This window comes from Vigna angularis, chromosome 11 (assembly GCF_016808095.1).
Source record: "Vigna angularis cultivar LongXiaoDou No.4 chromosome 11, ASM1680809v1, whole genome shotgun sequence".
Classification (NCBI taxonomy): Eukaryota; Viridiplantae; Streptophyta; class Magnoliopsida; order Fabales; family Fabaceae; genus Vigna; species Vigna angularis.
In genome coordinates, this window is record NC_068980.1 from 5,364,723 (window position 1) to 5,387,046 (window position 22,324).

At 33.0% G+C, this 22,324-nt stretch overlaps 2 protein-coding genes across 3 annotated transcripts; one reads left to right on the plus strand and one right to left on the minus strand.

Moving 5' to 3' along the window:
- The first annotated feature begins 1,787 nt into the window (after positions 1 to 1,787).
- On the plus strand, positions 1,788 to 5,624 carry LOC108334371 (uncharacterized). Its single transcript, XM_017570171.2, has 4 exons — positions 1,788 to 2,215; positions 2,647 to 3,633; positions 4,601 to 4,648; positions 4,903 to 5,624. The coding sequence occupies exons 1-4, from the start codon at positions 1,808 to 1,810 to the stop codon at positions 5,281 to 5,283; spliced, it is 1,824 nt and encodes a 607-aa protein (XP_017425660.1). The 5' UTR covers positions 1,788 to 1,807; the 3' UTR covers positions 5,284 to 5,624.
- Positions 5,625 to 7,525: 1,901 nt separating this feature from the next.
- LOC108334028 (magnesium transporter MRS2-11, chloroplastic) lies at positions 7,526 to 21,547 on the minus strand. Of its 2 annotated transcripts, none has more exons than XM_017569610.2 (14): positions 21,024 to 21,547; positions 20,539 to 20,611; positions 20,193 to 20,263; positions 19,531 to 19,616; positions 19,335 to 19,425; positions 18,873 to 18,941; positions 18,360 to 18,440; positions 18,109 to 18,274; positions 17,945 to 17,990; positions 13,333 to 13,413; positions 12,886 to 12,968; positions 8,467 to 8,510; positions 8,250 to 8,369; positions 7,526 to 7,829 (listed from the first exon to the last, which is right to left on the minus strand). In XM_017569610.2, exons 1-13 carry the CDS (start codon positions 21,402 to 21,404, stop codon positions 8,274 to 8,276), a joined length of 1,368 nt encoding a protein of 455 aa, XP_017425099.1. In that variant the 5' UTR covers positions 21,405 to 21,547; the 3' UTR covers positions 7,526 to 7,829; positions 8,250 to 8,273. The 2 variants fall into 2 exon arrangements, with proteins under 2 accessions (XP_017425099.1, XP_017425098.1); XM_017569609.2 differs by having other exon boundaries at positions 7,526 to 7,819; positions 21,024 to 21,546.
- Between the last annotated feature and the right edge of the window lie 777 nt (positions 21,548 to 22,324).

Consider the following 22,324-nt stretch of genomic DNA (forward strand, 5'->3'; position numbering starts at 1 on the left):
GTTCATGGTAACCATTGTATTACAACAATCCCAGAGCTCATGGAGAGGGTTATTTGACAAAAGTTCTAATAAGGTTCCATTAATCAACTTCAGTTTGTTAATGAATTTAAGCGCAAGAAATATTATAATTTTTGTCATCCAACAAATAAGAGTCAATAATAAAAATTGGATTTTCATGGTAAATGAAAAAAAAAAAAAGAGATTTTAAGATTTTGTGTAAAAATCACTGTAGACATGAGAAAAGAAAGAATAAAAAAAAGAGAAAGGGAAATCAAACATTTCATATTATTTTAGTCTTTAGACTGTGTAAAAATGATCAATATATTAACATAAATAATATATACACAAAAAAAAATTTATATAAAACTGTGTAACAGAAAAAACTGGTCAAATTGTTATAACTGCAACAAGGAAAACTATCTAATAAGAGCAAATTTTTAGACTATTGAATTTGTAATTTATATCATCTTTCTCACTTTAACATTTTATATCCCATATTAAAAATGTTATTAAATAAGAAAAGTATAAATTTTCTCCAACTTAAAAGTGTTGATAAATAAGAAAATGATAAATTTTCTTAGTCATCTTTAAAAGTTTATCTTTACTAAATATAAAACATTTTTTTTTTAAATTATTTTGTGATATTTGTTATTATTTTCAACAAAATGTCAAATATGGCACTTAGAGATGTAACACTTTTAAAACTTTTCAACTTTTTAAAACAAATACTATTTTTTCATGTAAAATAAATACAAATTGTTAGAATTTTTTTAAATCTCTAATTTTGTGAACTGTTTGTATTAATTAATAAACAAAATGTTAAATTTATATATTTTAAGATATACATTGTAAAGTTTAATAAACTTATCGCATGTAATAATTTATGATTGAGTAGTCTTGTAAAAATGTGTAGTCCTTTACATTATAATTGCATGTTTTTCTTTAAAAAATTGATAGTTTTTTTAAACGACGACTTAATACAAATTTATAAATAATGAAAAAAATGCAAATTATTTAACTGGAGAAATAAACTATAACATCATATGAGATAATAATTTTTTAAACCACATGGTTATCTCTTTTTTTTACAAAATTTGAACTAATAATACTGAATATAAGTAGCTTTACATGTTATTTTTTTAACAAAACTATATTTGTCTATTTTTCCTCGATACTATTACGCAAACAAAAAAAAACACATTTCTTTACGTATTTGTATTTATTAAGCTTAAATTTAATAATCTTAATATTAATGTATCTATTAGTTTTAATTTGAATATAAGTATTGCAATATTTATTCATAGAAATTTTATGTTATTTGTTTAAACTTGATATATTATTTAATATATTTAAAATTTAAATAAAACAATTTCAAATTATTAATTAGAAAAAAAAAACCTTTTATTACCAAGGAAAAAAAATGAGATAATAAGAAACTTGAAAGTTATAAAAAAAAACAACTTTTCATTACATATATTAAATAATATATTAAGATGTAAAATATGTAAAAGAAAAGAACATAAATACTTTAAGTTATTCTTTCTAAAATTTACTTTTTTCAATTTATTTTTAAATTAAATTTTAATATCTTTTAAAATATCAAAACTCAAAATAAAATTTGAATATATTATAAACTGTTTATCATAAATTTATTATTTTATAATATTTAATTGCAATATAATTTATATATTAAAAATATTTATTTACTATAACTTGTAGTTATAAAAAATAAGCATTTATCTTTTATATTTATTTTATTTAAAATGAAAACAACGTAACTTATGTATGAATTCCCTTCTTAGTTCTTATGTTGTTTTCCCGGCAACAACACCAACTCAAAAACCCTAATTTCCCCACATTCACCTTTCACCGAATTCAAGGCCCTCTGTCGCCTCCTTCTCACCCCAATATTTCTCTTCATTGTTCAAATCCATTCATATTCGTTGAAATTTTCCTATTTGTCTTCCTCGATTTTTTTCTTCTTCCGTCGCCGTCTCAGAGCGGGTTTGTGTTTGAAGGTCCTTCAATGGCGGAGGACCGGAGTGAGGTGAGTGATTACAGTTCGGAGGACGAAGGAACTGAAGATTACAGGCGCGGAGGGTACCATGCGGTTCGAATTGGTGACACTTTCAAGAATGGGTGCTATGTGGTACAGAGCAAGCTTGGTTGGGGTCATTTTTCCACTGTGTGGCTCGCTTGGGACACTAACAAATCGGTTCGTGCCCTTTTTGTTTTGTTTCCTCGCAAGATGTCAGAAACGAATGCTTTTGACAATTTACAATTAGTTAAGAGAGTTTAAGTTTTGTTTTTTAGTTTGGGTTGTGAAGAGTGTATGTGGTGAGGAGATTTGGACAAATTTCTGTTTATATTTATCACAATTTTTTGTCTATGAAATGATAAGTTAAGTATAGAAGTTGGTTTTAGCTTCTGGGGATGTTATATAAGAAGAATAAGTTAAGTATAGAAGTTGGTTTTATCTTATAGGAAAAGTTCAATTATTTTTTCTCCTCTTATAAAGGCTTATAAAGAAATTTATTCAAATAGAGTACATGTTATTCTTTATCATTTTAATGCCTAGCTAACATACATGTAGCAATCTATAGTTTGGAACTTTATTAGTGATGGTTTAAATTGTTTTGTTTGTAGCGATATGTTGCCTTAAAAATTCAAAAGAGTGCTCAGCATTACACTGAGGCGGCAATGGACGAGATAAAGATTCTCAAACAAATTGCTGATGGGGATCCAGATGACAAAAAATGTGTTGTAAAGCTTCTGGATAACTTTAAGCATTCAGGGCCTAATGGCCAGCATGTTTGTATGGTTTTTGAATTCCTTGGTGATAATCTTCTTACCCTTATCAAGTATAGTGATTACCGAGGTGTTTCGCTTCCTGTGGTCAAGGAAATTTGTTTCCATATTTTGGTGGGTTTGGATTACTTGCACCGTGAGCTTTCTGTAATACACACTGATTTGAAGCCTGAGAATGTCCTGCTTCTGTCTCCCATAGATCCATCTAAGGATCCTAGAAAATCAGGTGTTCCACTTATCCTTCCAAACACGAAGGATAAGGCTGTGACAAAAAATGGGATAACAATAGCCAATAAGAATGTTAATGGAGATCTAACCAAGAACCAGAAAAAGAAATTACGAAAAAAGGCTAAAAAGTTAGCCCAGGGCTGTGTTGGAAGGGAGCATGCCGAGGAAGCTGAGGAGGATTCTAAAGCACCTGATGAGCAAGATGATTGTAGTACTGATGTGAAGCCAAGTGTAGAATTTGGTGACAATAAACCTAATAGCCCTGGTAGTAAAGATGAATCATCAAAGACTTCTGAAAATAAGGATGTTCCCCAAGGAAGTCATGGGCACAGGAGAGGTAGCCGCTCTACAAGAAAGAAGTTGCTTGCATCTGTCGATCTTAAGTGCAAGCTAGTTGATTTTGGTAATGCTTGTTGGACCTATAAACAATTCACAAATGATATTCAGACAAGGCAGTATAGGTGTCCTGAAGTTCTTCTTGGATCTAAATATTCAACCCCAGCTGACCTTTGGTCCTTTGCTTGCATTTGCTTTGAGCTTGCCAGCGGAGATGTTCTTTTTGATCCTCATAGTGGTGACAACTATGACAGGGATGAGGTAAGTGCACCTGTTTGAACTTTGAAAGAACTGGTTGGCTTCATTTCATGCCATAATTATCTAATACTTGCTGTTACTATTATATTACTATTATTGTTATGACTATTAAAACTGGCTTGCTATCATGTTTGTTCTGAGAATGAAACTTGTCCTTGACCGTTTGGGTTGTTGTTTTTCAGTGTTAAAATTCAATTTTCTACCTTACATTTTTGAATCATATCTGCATTAAAATAACATTTCTGCTAGTTTTGTTCGTTAAATAATTGTTAAAAATTGATAAGAACCTTGGGAGAGTCACACCTTCTATTGCAGAAGGCTATGATACCAATTGATTTTGAATCTTGAGAGGCCCACACCATAAAAGCTAGTTGTATTTGGAGAGCCCAAGGCCTTATAAATGTCTAAGCCATGGATGTGGATACGGCACAAACACTAGGATACGGATAGATTAAAATATATATATGACATGAGAACACAACATGCACACACATATGAATTGTAAGTCTAGTAAGTCGTACTAATCATGCTTCATAATCAAACAAATCAAGAGAAACAATCATAAACAAGTCTTCTAAGTTTGGGTTATCAAGAGATAAGCTAACAATCTCCAAAATCCCATTGCCATCCAATGAGAAGTCATCTCCTGCAATATCCCACAACTTTGTTATAATCTTGTTTGTTCATTCAATTGAACTTTAGAATTGATGCTTCACCATGCTCCTTTAAGACCTTTTTGAAGTTTGGACTTATTGAGGTCAAATAACTTGTTTAAAAATGAAAGGGGCTCTAAGCTCTAAAGCTTCGTTCATTTAAAATAATGTACATTATCGGTGCGTAATACTAACTGAAAATGTCTTCATTTCCTTTTCTTTTTAAACAAATATATAAAATTGTGAAATACTGCTGTGGTTATTTGGACCTGGATTTCAATCTATGGATTGTTGATAATTTGGAATCTACTCTGCAGGATCATCTAGCACTGATGATGGAGCTTCTTGGGATGATGCCTCGCAAGGTAGGCCTGTTTTTCCTTTTTGGATGTTCAACATCAGAGCTGTTCTAATAAACTTGCATGTTGATATGATCAAGAACAAAAATTTTCAACATATTTTAAACACTTTTTTCCTGATGCTATTTTATTCAACCATTTTTCTGTTTCTGTTTCAACAAAAAAAAACAAATATGGTAGTTTACGGCAAAATGTTATTCCAAAATCTATGGATATTTTATCTGTTCTCTTTTATAAAAATTGAACATCTTTACCTTCAGATTGCACTTGGTGGCCGCTATTCCCGTGATTTTTTCAACAGATATGGCGATTTGAGACACATCCGGCGATTGCGTTTCTGGCCTCTTAATAAGGTGATGATGGAGAAGTATGATTTCAGTGAAGAAGATGCTAATGGCATGGCTGAGTTCCTTCTTCCATTACTTGATTTTGTCCCTGAAAAGAGGCCAACCGCTGCACAATGCCTTCAGCATTCATGGTTCAGTGCTGGTCCCCGGACTCTTGAGCCCTCAGTAACTACTTCACAGCATGCTGCAATTGACGGGGAAATATCTGAAAAGATGCAGAGGGAAAAAGAGCAGGAGGGTGTGGAAGTTGGTATGGGGAATATGGCCATAGATGGAAATTCAAAACAACTCTAAGAGTTCCAATTTGGAAAGCCATAAAAACGGAAGTTAAATTTGCTTGTTTAGGTGGGTATGCCATCTGTTTTTGTTTATATGGTAAGCCTTGGTTGTCCCTGCTGCATGATGTTATAGTTAACTGTTACATGCAACAAGGTCATACATGAGGTGGTCGTTTGGGAAGAAACCCTTTATGGGGAAGCTAGTCACACTGATATAACCACTGTTTTATCTTTTTGGAGAATTTGTATGAAGCTTCTCCCTAGGTTAGATTTTCATCTTTTTGGAAGTGCTATATTTGAGGGGTTCGAACTGTACATTTGAACGAGTTATCATCATCATTATTATTTTTTTTCTTATGCTTTATTAGTATCCATATATCAGATTTGTTGCAGTAGACTTTACTTACTGCATCTTTTGTGTCCTAGTTTTGGTTTGTTTTTTATCAGTAATATCACGAGTTTTAACCTAAAACTGAGCTTTGATATGACATGATTATTTAAAAAAGACAATTTGTTATTGTTTAGCAAAGGAAAAGAAAAGGTTTGACGAAGCTATTTTTAAAAAAAAATTAGATTTTTTGATCCAGTCTTCCAAAGTCATACCTGTCACTAAGTTTTAGTAATCATTTTAGTCTCTCAAATATTTAAATCTTCCCATATTTCTCTTCTAAACATTTTGTTATCACATCAGATCTTCAAAGACTTAAATTGCAGGCCGGTCTTTCATAATCGAAACCACTGGATTAAATTGGCGGCAAAGTTTTAAAGGAGTTAACTCGGCAACAAATAAGGACTTTTAAAGACTTAAACTATCTTTATTCACAAATGATAAGATTAGACGTGTTTCTATAAGATCTCTTATCGGAGTACGTTTACACGAGATAAATAAAAAAATGAGATTTCCTAAATAAAAAAAACTTTTCTATCTTGAAATAGACATTTCTATCAATAACTAAATAAAATATGAACAAGAGTATGAATCTTGAAAGATTCAAATAAAAATTGTAAGAGAATCTAAAAAATAATATGATATAGTAAAATTTACAAAAACTAAAGTAGTTATAAACTCGTATTACGTAACTTCATTGATAATTTCAATGATTAAATTTATTGTCTACTTTCTAAAAAGCTTACGATCATAACCTTGGTTGAAGAATTAATTCTTATCTGTCTTTAAAAAAATCTACAAATATAAATGATAGTTTTTGAGAATAGAGGTTTACTAAATATGTTTTAACCAACTCATACTTCCTCGTAGAACTTTAGTAATCAATGCACAATAAATAATTAGGAGTAGAGTTGTCAATTTAATTTATTTATGATCCATAAATCAATCATAACTCACATTTAAGATAAGTTTTCTATTATTGGTCCAAAGAACGAGTAGGTCGAAACACTCCAACCCAAAAAGCCTTTACACAAAATGGATTAGCTATTTCCAGAATTCATTTTATGGAACACATTAAACTAAATTTGGAAAATTTTTTCCTCTAGACCATCATCCCATTTCTATTAAGAAAATATTTTTTGGAAGTTCTATAGTATGATCGTCCGATAAACCTAAAAGTTGAGTTTGTGGTCCCATAAGAACCTGTCGAAAAATCGAGTAATAAGATTTAAAACAAAGTTAATCTTAAGTTAAACCATTACCATTTGGATCATAGTTAGATTAACATTAATTAAAAACTCATTTCGAAATTTATAAATACAAGTTTGTATTATTTAGGTTGTTGGTTACCTTAATTACATATTTATTGATAATACTGTAGAATATTTACCGATTTTAGGATCAAAGTGTCTTCTATAATTAGTATCCGGTTCGACGTAACGGTGACTAACGTGTGAAATGGAGAAAGAATACTGACCTCTGCTTAGAGTTTGGAAAACACTGTGAGAAGTAGACTTCACCTGCACCCCTTAAATCTGATGAGGTGCAGCAAGAAATTTAATAGGGTGCAGAAAGTCCTTGCCAAATGGATTAGGATTACAATAATTTGGCCCACAATATATTTTATAAAAGTCTTAATAATGAAAGAAAGAAGAGGATATTTTGTGTCTTGAAATTCATGAATGTAAATAATACTTAAGAGAACGAAATCAGCGTTCGTGGAGAGATATTTCGTACGAGGTCTTAGAATTACGAATTCATATTTGTATTGTACTGCTTCTACCTATCACTTTTCTTAGTTGATTGATCACATATAGTCTCCCTAACGGCTCAATCTATGGTAAAAGTTTTAATCTGAAGATGCAATGCCTTGAACCTCAAGATAGCATACAGTATTATAAGTTGAATAATGTTTTAGTGTACACAAGACTCACGCCTACATTCACAACAGCCAAACGATGATCGCTTCTGTCATGACAGTCATTGCCATATCCATTATTAATTCAACCAAAAAATATGTCCCCCTCTCCACAACAAGAATGAAAATTAATGCTCATCACAGCTCAGTAATGTGAGTACCATCATGCATACGTTCAAAGTCATTTTGGATGATTGATCCTCGTGCAAATCACTGCATTTGTTGGGTGCTTACAATGTTCACAACCTGACATTACCTTAAAAAGAAATTAGATTCCCTTCAGGTTCAGAGTAGTTAATATAGTTATTTTTAAAATAGACTTAAGGTCCAGGTAGGTGAAGTCCTTGTTTTTACTTCCAAAAAAACAGACCTCAAAATTGTTTTTAGTACTAATTGATGTAGCCTTTCAAGAAAAAACCACCTTAAATTTTTTTTAGTATTAATTGTTTTAAAAGAAAAAAAATGTCTCAAAATTCAATTTTTTTTTAATTATGATAGAAAGATATTATTTTTAAATTTGTTTTAGACTTCCTAAATCCTTCAGTCGCCCCTAGTCATTGGCATGATATCATGGATTATAGGTGTTACATTGGCAATATCATGCTAATAGATTCAATGACGGATGAAAAATGGTTTAGAGATGCATTGTAGGGAGACAGAGACAGGTTAAAATTACCTAAATATATGAAGCTTCTTCCAATCAAAATATTTTTCTCGCCCTGAGGTAGGAATACATTAGAAAGAAAGCAATAATTCCACCAACAATTATCCCCGCTGTTGTCAGCCAAAATGCCAACTGCATCACGTCCAAACACAAGGTTATTAAAGACTGATTCCAATAAGAATCAAGAAAATTATGCAGGGAAAAAGACTTTAGACGCCAATTCACATACCACATGCTCCTCAAGATAGGACTTCAGGTTCATGCCGAATATACCTGAACTCACCAAAATATATCTTAATAAAATAAGGGAACAGTTATAATATCCTCTCAGATAATAAACCAGTCCTTGCAGTTGACATAATTATTGATGCCATAATATGCATTGATTAGAAAAGCGAGTATATCTTTCTATCTCCTTATATTGATGTAATAATTATTAGTTATTTTATCTTAAAATATTTGAAGAAGTCACTTTTTATGATTGTTTATACATTTTTGTTTTGCAAGTTATAGACGACAATCTTATGGATAGACGACATTTTGTCTATTGTAAAAAATGTTCTAAGATTTGTTGAAAGTATTTCAAATATCAAATATCTTGTTTATAAGTCATTATATAGATAATAATATAACTCTTTAAATATATGCTATTAAAAAATAGATTAGCACATCTTAACAATTATATTTTTGTACATTACTCGAATAGTTAATTTATTTTCTTTAATTAAGTTTATTTTTCATAAATATTTTAAAGCAGTAAAATGGAGCCATGATCATAATCGTGCCACATTTATATAGCACACACAGTGACCAGGTGGCTTGATGGTAGAATCATGTATTTGGCCAGACTTCAGAACTAAATTGATAATGATTTATTAAATTCTAAGACATGTTTTGACTGCCCTCTATCACGTGATATGGCCATGCATGGGCTTTCTGTTATATCAGTTTCTATTGTATATCAGTTTCCTATATAAATCTATATTTGTAATATAACAATCATCTATCTCTTCATTCATAATAATAATTCTATCATCTATATTTGTATATCATCTATATTTCTATCTCTTCAACCTCTTCTCTCTCTCTTGCTTGTACATGGTATCAAGAGCTATTCCTTTGCTCAAAGATTCATCATGACTTCTTCCACGTCTTCCTCTGTTGTATCTTAACCCTCTGTTTCACCCTCCCTCCCTCAAACTTTAACAACTCCCATAACTCTAAAATTAGATGATGAAAATTATCTTGTGTGGCAACAAGTGTTGGCCACCCTTCGCGGCTTCAATCTTGAATACTTCTTGGATGCGTCTTTCACTGATATCAACGCCACAACTCATGATCCAGTTCTTCATCGACGCCAAGATCAACTCATAGTTGCTTGGTTATTGGCGTCAATGACGATTCTCACTAAGATGGTTGGGCTCTCCACTACTGCTCAAATATGGGTTCGTCTGCATAGGTACTATGCAACTCAAACGTGCGAAAAGGTGAAGAAACTTAAAGTTCAACTTCGTCAACAGGAAAAGGAAAGATCGGTCACTACATACCTGCTAGATATCAAGAAAATCGTGGATACGTTAGTTGCGATTGGTGCTCCTATATCGACAGAAGATCACATTGAGACCATTGGAGGAATATGATCCTTTTGTAACGTCCATCATCTGACGGAGCCTTACACTGTTGAAGAGATCGAAGTGCTCTTCCTCTTCCAAGAAGAAAGACTCGAGAAATACAGGCTTCTTGATTCTGCAGTCGTTCAAGCAAACATTAACACACCAAATCCTGCTTCAAGAAACAGTTTTCGCAACTCCTCTCAACACAATCGTTGCAGTAGACCATGGTTCTCTACCAATCGCTCTTCCAGAGGATCTGTTTGCACAAAACGATCATCTACTCTTCACTCCAATTCTTCGTATATTCGTATAAAGTACTTCCTGATTATCAATTTTTAAAGGTGTTTGGCTGTGCATGCTATCCTTTGATACGTCCTTATTCATCTCATAAGATGTCTTTGCGTTCTATGTTATGTTTGTTTCTGGGGTATGATCCAAAATTTAAAGGATATGTATGCCTTGCTCCTTCTGGGAGAATTTATATCTCGCATCATGTGATTTTTAATGAGTCTTGTTTTCCATTTAAAATGCTGCCAAACCCCTTTTCTACTAACCATACAGGTGAAGTTACGAATAGTACTCACACTACCCCCTTGTCAATACTACAGCTCCGCTCAACCTCCACCACCAGAAGTGAATGATCTTGCCTCACGAAGTCCAACCCAAGATCTCCCTGAATCACAGAATCAACTCGTCTCAACATCATATCACCTCCAACACCTACACCAGTGAAACACAATGCTCACCCAATGGTCACTCGTAGCAAAGCCAAAATCACCAAACTGAAAATATATCAGTCCATTTTTGTCTCATGATATAACAGAGCCTTTGATAGTCAAAGAAGCTATACAGAACCTTGAGTGGCTTAAAGCGATGCAATCAGAATATGATGCTCTAGTAACCAATGACACCTGGACTCTTACATCACCTCCTCCAAACGCTACAATCATTGGCTACAAGTGAGTGTTTAGAAATAAGTTCAAAGCTGATGGCACTCTTCAACGAAGGAAAGCACGTCTGGTCACTAAAGGGTTCCAGCAAACCTATGGCCCGGATTATACAGAGACCTTTAGTCCTGTCATTAAACACATCATCATACGTGTTATCCTCACAATAGCTCTCTCGTCAGTGGCACATTCGTCAAATCAATGTTAATAAAGCATTCTTCAATGGTGAGCTTGTCATAACCGTATACATTATCAACCTACAGGTTTTGTATCATCTAACTCTACTCTTGTATGCAAACTAAATAAAGCTATCTATGGATTAAAGCAGGCTCCCCGTTCTTGGTTTCTTAAACATAGTTCTACCTTGCTTAATCTTGGTTTTAGTTCCACTTAAGAGTGACACATCTCTGTTTGTTCGTTTTTTATCTAAATGTACTATATTTCTATTAGTGTATGTTGATGATATATTAATCACTGGCAATGATATTAGTGATATTAATAATCACGTTCATATTCTTCATACTAATTTTTCACTCAAAGATCTAGGTGCCCTTCATTTCTTTTTTGGTATAGAAGTAACTCGCACACCCGTTGGCTATCTTCATGTGTCAATCCAAGTATATTCATGAATGTTGGACGCCAAGCCTCAACCAACCCCGACGATGTCATCTCTTCGTCTCACCAAAGATGCTTCTACTGCTGTTGAAGACCCTTCATTTTATAGATCTATTGTTTGAGCTCTTCAATATATTACTGTAACTCGTCCTGAGATCTCATACTCGGTCGATCGTGTATGCCAATTCATGCAAAACCCTCAGGAACATCACTGGAAGGCTGTCAAGAGGATTCTCAAATACCTTGCTGGAACAACAGATAATGGGGTCATTCTACGACCAATATCAACATTCTCCATCGTTGGCTTTTCTGATTCCGACTGGGGCACTGATTTGGATGATCGAAAGTCAACTACAGGTGGCTGTGTTTACTTTGGTTTGAATATAGTGTCATGGACTTCACATAAGTAGAAGGTCGTCTCGAGGAGGAGTATCGGCAAATTTAAGTCATATATTAAAAAAAGAAAAAGTAAACAACATATATAAGAAATCATAAATTCATTATTTTAAACTTTTATCTTATTTGATTCAAATCTAGATAAATTTTTTGCATAATAAAATTAAAAGACTATCTTATATACTTTAAAATTATATTTAACAGTTAAGGATTCAACATTCTTTGTTGTATAAAATATTATATAGTTATTTGACAAATTAAAATCACTTAGATTTGTGACAATAAAGAGTTAACTATATTTTTTCTTATATTCAAAACAAATATTTTTTTCTAAAAAGAAAGTCCATAGATTCAGGGTTTTTATGGATATTTTAGTCCTGTAGACTTTTTCGATGTGAGTTTTTTGGTCATGTGAGTTTTTCTGGTTCAGTCCATATAAAGGACCAAACTATTTGAGGGAGGCCAAATTGACCAGTCTAGTTCTTAAGAACATTATCTGGCTTTCTTCATTAAGTGACCTTAATTAAGGTTCAATATCTTCATCTACTCAGACAATCTTGGAGCCGTGTTACTTGCTGCAAATCCAGTTATACACACTAAGTCAAAGCATTTTGAGCTTGACCTACATTTTGTACGTGATCGCTTTCAATGTAAACTGCTGGTGTCCGCATCTCCCACCATCAGTTCAAGGGGGGATATCACGTGATATGGCCATGCATGGGCTTTCTGTTATATTAGTTTCTGTTGTATAACTCCTTTCTTCAACCTCTTCTCTTTCTCTCGCTCGTAGACCCTCCAAAAAATTGATAACTAACCAAAATTGAGTTCACTTCAATTACTGGTAAGTTTTAATGTAATTGATGTGAAATAAGTTTTGTTTCGCTGGTCGATGAGGCTTTTAGAGTGATTAATTAAATAATTTCTGGTTAAAACTTTGGTTGTCTTCTTTTTTGGCTGTAAAACTATGAGTTGTTGAAGCCCATTGTATATTGCTGTAAGAAAAAAAACCATTGTATATATTGCTGTAAAAAGAAACCATTTTATATATCGCATCCAATAATCACCCAAACTGTGTACCTGCTACAAGGGCACCTACTGCCACACAGAATGTTCCAACCTGGAGAAGGAGTTCTACTCTGCTAACCTCAAGTCTTCGTGAACTGTTGAATGAAATCAATTTTATTAGAAGGTTTCTAATGATAGATAGAGTTAATGACGTAAAAAAATGTTTTTTTCTGAATGGGATTTAAATTTAACCTAATCTATATCATAATGTCTGATTAAATGCACAATGGAAGACTGTTGCGAGAAAGAATTGAGATGGCTCCCTTACGTTTACAATAACAGCATCCAATATTACATGCATTCTTAATTGTGAGATTTGAATTTTGAAATTCTTGATTCATCCCTACATGGTTGGCATATTCATGGCTTCGGAAGAACACTAACTTTCTAACTTCAAATTATGTAGTATATCAACGCAGTTATTTCTAATCAATTATCAAGAGATAAAGATATCCAAACCTCAAATTGACAGCTATAGAATCTTCCATTTCCCTTGCAGAATCAAGAAGCCTTTCAGCTTGACCATGACAGGATTCACATCTGTAAGTGCATTTAGAGAAATCATTTCTGTGATGTAATCATTAGAAATGGTAGACTCACAAGCAAAAAGAAAGCAAAGGGCATTTGCTAGACTAATAAACTAATGATTGAGTTTGAAAACTTTATATTGGAATTAAGGAAGAAAAACAAGTTAGGATAGAAGGAGAAACAAAATATGACAGAATATTTTGAGCTGAAATCAATGAATCTGATATTTTATTGATCAATATCGTTTATATTTATAATAATTGAAAAAGTAAAATATACTGACACATTTATAGATATAGTGATAGGGGTTGGAAAGTATATGAAAGAAGAAAGAAGAATAGAGGGGGATAAGGGAAAAGGGGAGCTGTATCTGGTTAGGAAGCATAACTGTAATAATAGTTAATCGGAGGGAAGAACATATTATAAATAGAATAATTGTCAGTTTGTTAGGATGTGATTAGTCGTACTTGTATAGTCAGGACATATGCCTGAGGAGGGGGATTAGGCTCCCGCAGTTACCTATACTTGTACATTGACTCTTGATACTGTTAGTGTGTAAATAAAGAAATATTCTTCTGTTTTGTGTTCTTGTTGTGAATTGCGAGAGAAGAGAATTAGGTTTCCAATTACAGAAACCTAACATATAGTAATTATACAGACTTGCTCCTGAAGTAAAAGTAGTAACTGACTGATTTGCTGCTCAAGTAAAACTGGCAATAACTTATACGACTATGAAATTATTTAGAAAACTGAAACAGAAAATTAAAGTCACGTGTAATACACAAAGTAAATACTTAACACTACTCCTTGCTCTAAGGATTACAAACTTCAACCGTCTATCTTAAGAACTTGAACTTGTTGATGGTTAGTGGCTTGGTAAAGACACTTGTAACCTGGTTTTCTGTTCTATAATAAATAAGAGTAACAATTTCATCTTTCTGCACTTCTCTTAAGAAAAATAACTTCATGTTTAAAAACTTAATTTTTATATGAAGGATGGTATTGTATAACTATTGCAACTTTTTTTTTTATCAGCAAAAAATAAAATTAATAGAGAACACTTGGGTGCTCTAACCCTTTTACATAAAACACAAAATCTTATAACCTAAAAGACCCGATAAAATGTTCTAAGATGTATGACAACAAACCACATGCAAACAGAATTTTGCCTAGGAAACCTTCAGCACAACCAGACCATTTATGTGGTCATCCAATAAGAGTGGGAGAATAAATACACTGATTTGCAGTAAATACTAAACAAGTCAGCATTTGGTCTGTGATGGATAAACATTAAAATTACTACCACCATAACACAACATCTCTTGTGCTTCGGCCATAGGGTACACTTTATCCTCATAACTTGTTTTAGGAGTATCATCATCCTCATTGCACTGGTACTGTCTAAAATCGTCTTTTGCTTATTCATTTTGTTACCGTCGTTGGTTCAATCCTTGCCCCTCCCTCTTTCTATGTCATTATTTCACTGTTGCCCTCTGCATGGTTTGGTAGACTCATCATTTTCTTTGATAATCAGATTTGTCGTCGTTGCAACTTTGTTGTCAACAAAATTCTTTATGCTTTTCTTCTGCTCTATGTTAAGGTCAATTAAATTTCCTCAACCACAAAGCTTGGCTATCAGTAGTGGTAACATAAACAAACTTCAACTTCAACTTTTTTTGTAGTTTGAGAGACAATTTCTTGTTTTTCCAAGCTTCATACAAAAGAAAACACGATCCAAAGCCAAAATAGTACCCCAAAGTGCTTTTCATATCATTAATTGAGCCACCTAATCACTACCAGAGAAGTCTAGCTTGAAATTTTCAATCTTCTGGTACTTACGGCCAAAATTGCATGTGCCTTCAACATATCTAAACATCCTTTTTGTAGCTTTGAGGTGCATTTCACTTGCACAATGCATAAACTGAGACAATATGCTTACATAATTTATGATGTCAAGCCGAGTGGTTGTAAGATAAATCAAACAAATCATGCTTTTAAAATATGTTTGTCCTATCATCTCTGATCCATCTTCTTCACAAAGTTTTTCCATATGACTCATCGGAGTATTCATTTATTTATACTTTTCAAATTTAAATTTCTTCAAAATCTCCTTAGCATACTTCTATGGACAAATGAAGACTTCTTTTTCTCCTTGTTTGATCTATCATCTCAAACAACATCATCATCTCTTTCTTAAATTTTTCCACAAGGTTTGAGCTGTTTCTTATGACAAGAACATCATCAACATAGAGTGAGATGATAAAAACATCAACTCTATCTATTTTGACGGATTATGTTGACCCTAGCAATTTTATTTCCTTGTCAATTTATTTTGTTGCACTTATTCGTATATTCGTTAGTCTAGATGAGTTACTAATCGTGCAATTATCTAGTGTTACACGAGTCTCTTGAAAAACGATATTTGGTCTTACCATTTTATATTACTTGAACGATTTATTACACTTGCCAATGAGCTAACCCTAATGATATACTTTTTTGTCTAGTTTATCTCACTTGCTACATGAAACGTAAGTAAAACACAAACAACCAAATATTTTAACAAATTTCAAGGATGGTTCTAAACTACACCAGGCTTCAAATGGTGTTTGATTCATCAATGTCTTTATGGGAAGTTCATTTTGAAGAAAAATCGTTATACACATTGTTTTTGCCTAAAATTTCTATACTAAATTCTTCTCATAAAACATGCATCTTAACATCTCCAAAATAGTTTTATCGTCTCACTATCCTCGATTTGTTGTGGGGTATAGGGAGCAGTAAGTTAATAATCACGATTATAATTTCTTAAAGATAAATTTTTTTAGTTGTTTGAGTTCAAAATCTGAAGTTTGAGACCACTGTCATTCTCAACCATTGCCAATTCTGACGTTGGTGAAACTGGTTGACCTCAAATCTCGTAAAAGTCTCATATCAAAGGTCAGTGATTGGGAAAACCACCATCAGTCAACCAAATTTCACTTAAATCACTACACAAGAAACAAGTGGCTATAAACATCCTTTTGCTCTTTATTAGAAGTTTAAGCTCCTTCATCGTGGTGATTTTTGTTTTGGAAAATTACATATTCATGTCCCATCTAGTTGTACTAGTTACATTTTGCAATTGATCTCTTCCAACATTTGAAAGGTGGATGATTTTTTTGGCCATAGTTTTGACAAGGTTGATAGTTTTTCTTTATTTCCTTGTCTTTAATTTGATTGTTTGCTAAATTTTTATTGGTGCTTGATTCTTCTTTATGTTTTTCTTTTTTTTTCAACATCATTATGTTTGGCTCACAAATCTCCTTCAACAACATGATCTAGTCTCATCAATCTTTGTGCTCTTGGACCCATAGGGCATGTAGCACTTCTGCCAAATTGATATTAGACAAATCCTGTACCTCTCTAGACCGTTACTAGAATTTTCTCAGCAATTCTAGGATCAGCAAAATCTTTCTCCAGTAATTTGTTAGATTATTCCTTGACCTCTTCCATCTTTTGTTACTCAAATTCTGTCATTAAATTATGTACTTGAATATTTTGTATTCTTTCCTCTTCAACATACTCCTGCTTTAGATGATTCCAATTTCATTTTACTGATATAAAAGTCACGATTCTTGTAAAGATGGTCTAAAAAACACCAATAAAAAGACATGTTTTTGCATCCCTTGTGCTTTTTATTTGGGGCACTAGTAGGATTATGCATCATAATCCTCTTCCACAACTTCCCAAAGATCAAATATCTCCAAGTAAGGCTTCATTCTTATTGTCCAAAGGTCATAGTTTTCCTCATCAAATAGGAAGAGTTGCTTAGGAGATACCAATTGTTGGAATTATGGTGAAAAAAGAAGATTGGGAGAAAAGGCAAATGGATCATATAGGGATATTTTGAGCTGGAAGCGATGAATATGATTTTTTATTAACATTCATATTTAAAATAATGGAAAGAGCAAAATAGAGTGACAAATTTAGACATATAATTATCGGTAACTTTCATACTCAATCTTCAGGTAAAAGTGGTAACAACTAACTATCTTTCTTCTCAATTAAAAGAGCCAATAATTTACTATTAAGAAATTATTTAGGAAACTGAAACAAAATATAAGTCACAAAATCACACGCAATTACATGCAATACATAAAGCAAATATTTAACACCTTATGAGACTTATTTCTAAATGCATTTTCGCTTTAGATATTCTAATATGGATCAGAGAGTAATAGAAGTATAACGTGTCTCACTCAACTCTAAAACCTGTTTGGGTTGAACAATTATATAAGGACCACTTGGACTACATCCCTTGGCTACGTGGGACAACTTGGAAAAAAAATTTGGGTGTACATGCGATTTGTAACATTGAAGTTTCGTGTAATAATAGTATTAGTGACAGGTGAAGGGTTAGTGTTCTTTCTTTGAATTTGCCTTTTTTCATGTTCATTCAGTGACTGCAGCCTTCTTCTACAAATGTCAGATAAATCCTCAACACGCTAGTGCACACAAAAAATCAACTATGAAATGTATTGCACATATTTGGAATGAGAATAACCTTTGAAGATAATTTTCCAAAAGCATTTCAATTTCCTCCTCCTCCTCTGCATATCAAGAGGAAAAAAGAAATGAGAAGCTATGTTACAGCTCTACTACTGTGGAATGGAGAGATCCATATTGATGTAAGCAACAGAAAACACCTTTATGATTCAAATAGCTTACCCTCAGCATTCTGCTTTTCAAAAGGCACTGAGCATTCCATATTATTGTTTCCTTTATTAAGTGTGCAGTTTCTTCCCATGATGCACATACGGCGTATTTCATGAGGATCCTCCAAAAGGTCAAGCAGCATCTGTCTGAGAGCTCCTGCCTTGGAACCTAACTCAACCTAGCAATTGGGCAGCAAGAAAATAATTTTTTAGTTTTATCGAGAACAACTCAAGATTGGTTAAAAAACATAGAGACAAAAGTACCAAAGTTTGTTTGCTAGTACGAAGCTGCTCCAATATGTCACCAGTTAACCTATTTGGCAAGGCCTCAAGAAGGGCTTGTACCTAGGACCAAAAGGGAGAGGGAGAGAAAATTCCAATCGAGTGAATTCAGAGATAGAGGGAAGCAGTAAATGTACAATCTGTTATGGTCTCCAAAACCAAAAATCCAACATTGTTCATCAAATATTAAAAGAATAAAGAATAAAGTTGTCTGCTTCTGGATACAAGCCATGTTAAAAGTAAAGCATCATGACTTGCACTTTAGGATATGTTTAAAGATCGTGTAGAATGTCTGCTGCATAGAGAGCGGCTGGAACACATTACAGAGAAAAAATAAACTCTTTCCTACCAGTTTTTACTCGGAGGCAGGTTTACAAATAGCCACTTGTGAAAATAATAATCAAACAAAATAGACAAAAGCATCAGCAAGCAAGTATACACATACAAAGAATTAACATAAATATACTCAGTTACTCACTATGTTCCCATACTCACACGAGGTTCTAATTCCATCAATCTTTGCTCCAATCGTTGTATTCTTGAAAGCAATGCTGCTTCAACAACCTGAAAATTTCACCAAATGACTAAGGTGAAGAAAGTTCACAACAGTATGAGTAAGATGGCAGGTCAAATGATGACAAAACTACACCCACGATAACCAACTCATTATATGCATCCTCACCTAAACAGTCATATTGAAATTCCTTATGTTGATTTTGAAGAGGGTATTTACCAAAACGAGCAAGGGCCCAATTACTTGGAAATTGACTGCCGAAAGTTAAAAACAGTTTTTAAGAGTTCCCTATGTGCTTTCTATTTAAGACACACTTTTGCATTCGTAATTGTCATCATGATTAGATCCTGCTGCCTCATATTTACACTTGATACATTTTGTTTTTCTCCTATTTAGTAATCAGGATGCTAAATGAATAAGAAAATTTGAAAGTCCAGACTAACCTCAATTTCAAATGGCATCGATGGTCCTCCATTGCTGTTCTTGGGGTTCAATCGAGGCAGCAATGTCTCTAGAAAAGCTTTCCCCCCTATGCTGATAAATATCAACAAAAGTTTTAGTGTATTCTCTTTAACAAAGAAATAGAGATAGTAATGCATCCCATATAATTTATGAATTATTTCAGAATTAGAATAATACCGATTATTGTCAAATATAAGTACACAATCTTGCATTGCTATTGCTCGTAGTGAACCCAGATTTAGAAGTATAGCATACTCCCGGACCTAATACAGGACAAAATTAATTGATGAAGGCAGCAATCTATACTCAAGTTGTATATTCATCCTTAGCACGTATGGGGTAAAGTTTACAGCATAAAAAGGTTTGTGTATGTGTGTGCATACATACATCCATCCACACACACAATCAACCATAAATGAACTCATTTTGAGGCTGAATTTCTATTAACATTGTAATAATAGCTCTACAACAACTTATCTATTAACTTTCATAATAGGTTGATTAAATTAATATTTCTAAGCGATGTCTCGTAGTTTTTACTCCCATAAATTTTAGGGCAGAAGTCTAGTTTTCCATTTAACCTATCCACACACTTGATTACATTGTAGCTAACTCTTTACCACAATTTGGGGAGGATGAGGATGAAAACCAAGATCAAAATATATTTCTTAAACTAAGTAACGAAACATACAATTTTTCACGAAAAAAAATGTGGAATTCATTGTTGACAATAACATGGTAACGGGGCACTCATCAGTGGATATATTCGTTAACTTGAATTCGTGCGCTCATTCATACAACGAGGTATTAAGAAATGATAGGGGGAAGAAGAAATTTACCAGCAAAGCAGGCATTGAATTTGTCATAAACAATGAAGGATCCACACTTCGAATGTCCCGAGGACGAAGACCTGAATAATTAAACAGAAAATTAAAAAAACGACAAACAATATAAATATATGAACAGTATCATTGCACAAAACGAACAGAACGCGATGCAGATACATTGCACCATTAAAAGACAGTTGTTGCACAAATTCTATTGTAATCATGTTTATAAGCAACTCATTTTAAGTTTAGCTCATCCAAAGTGAAATAAGCGTAGCACGAAGAACAGAATGTGATAAGATACTAGAGGAAAGTATTCTCAACTTCAAATCTTAGGACATAGATGCATTTTACTTACCACTTGACTTCAACAATTGTCTCCTGTTGATTTTTCTAGTTGACACTTTCCCATTAGACTTCACTTCAACTACCTTCGCAATTTATATAAACAAAAAGAGGAAAAGAAGCAAAATAAACTAGTGAGATGAAAGAAAAACTGCTACTAGTTAATAAAACTGGAGAAGGTTCAATCACTTTATTAAGCTGCTAATTTAGTTGCAGGAGTTCCAATAAGATAAATTAGTTAATGTGTTACTTAATCAGAGGGATTATCCCTCTAATGAACTAATCTTTTGGAGTGAACTCTTCTCTTGTATAAAAATTGTAACTATTGGTTTCGATGAGAGTTGAGCTACCAAAATGCCTACTTATAAGCTGGATTAAGTGAAGCCGTCAACGACATAAGACCTGAGGTTTCAGTTCATATAACTGGAACAGGAGAATTGCCTGAATTCAACGAAATCTCAAAATAAAATAAAATAAAAAGAGCTACTAAGAACGAACTTCATAAACCGGTTCTCGAACTCCGAGAGAAAGAGAGTCGCCTGAAAACGTGGTGACAATCCTCTGCGAACCAACACGACCGTTTGCCAGAACGGAAGTTCGGTTCCGGTCATCTGGTTCATCGACAACTTCCTCGGAGTCGGACAGAGTGGTTTCGGTGTCGCTCTGCTTCTCCTCCGTGGATCTGCTGAGACATTTCACCGGTTTCAGCGCTGTTGGAGACTGACAGGAGATCTTGCACCGACGAAGCAGAGCGAGGGAACCAGTGAACGACAGTTCCACAGAACGGGATTCGGTGAGATCGGAGAAGAAGACGAAGTTAGCATGTCCGAGAGAAGGTTGAGAACGAAACTGCAGCACGTGTGGCCAAGTTAACGCCATATCAGTGTGGTCCAATTCAGTTGCTGTTATGGTTATGGTGGTGGTCGTGCATGCCGTTCAGGGAGGGGGGTGAGGTAGGTTGTTGAAGGTGTATGTGACCGTAACTATCAAAACTGAACAGGTGAATAATTTATCCGAATTCAAGTTTTTTATTACTATAACATGTTTCTTTTATTATAAATAATAATAATAAAATATTTAGCTTAACTCTATAATGATAATATTCGGATGATGTTGACGGGAAGAGAAAAGTGATGAACTGATGATGGATATTGGATAAGCACGGAAAAGGACCAAAGGCGAATTTGTCCATAATTCCCGTAAGAAAAAAACACTAAAAAGTTAACCGTGTGTATTTTCTTTATTTAAATTTAAATAAAAAATAAACTAAATACATTAGTTTGTGACGGATAATCTTGTTGCACGTTATGTGTGGTTGATATTCGTGGTCTTCAACATTCTAACAGGAATCTCAGTCTCCTCCTTTAAAATTATTTAATTAATTTGAAACCATGCTCACGGATAGTGATTTAAAAAAAACATTAATTAAAAATTAATATAATTATTATTATATTTTAAAAAATTATTTTCATAATTATATTTAAATAAAGAGTTTTGTAATTATTATATTTACATAATTATTCTATACTAAGTGTAATTATTCGGTATGATTATATGATTAAATTTATAATTAAATTTTTTTAATTATATTATATTAAAATAAAATGTTCATATTTGAGTCGTTAAAGTAAAAAATATTGTGTAATATGATCTCATATAAAATAAATATAATAATGAAATTGATATTGACATTGACCTAAATTAAAATAATAAATTATGAATGGTAGTAATATTTTGATATGAATTTATTTGTATTAAATTATAAAATTGACATAATAATTAATTATTGATATATATTA

Coding starts and splice junctions, on each gene's coding strand:
- LOC108334371 (XM_017570171.2), top strand. CDS start 1,808: ATGTTGTTTTCCCGGCAACAACACCAACTCAAAAACCCTAATTTCCCC. Junction 2,216..2,646: donor CTTGGGACACTAACAAATCG/GTTCGTGCCCTT, acceptor TTTTGTTTGTAG/CGATATGTTGCCTTAAAAAT. Junction 4,649..4,902: donor TTGGGATGATGCCTCGCAAG/GTAGGCCTGTTT, acceptor CTTTACCTTCAG/ATTGCACTTGGTGGCCGCTA.
- LOC108334028 (XM_017569610.2), bottom strand. CDS start 21,404: ATGGCGTTAACTTGGCCACACGTGCTGCAGTTTCGTTCTCAACCTTCT. Junction 20,612..21,023: donor TTCGAGAACCGGTTTATGAA/GTTCGTTCTTAG, acceptor TAAATTGCGAAG/GTAGTTGAAGTGAAGTCTAA. Junction 13,414..17,944: donor TTGGAAAATTATCTTCAAAG/GTTATTCTCATT, acceptor ATGCACTTACAG/ATGTGAATCCTGTCATGGTC.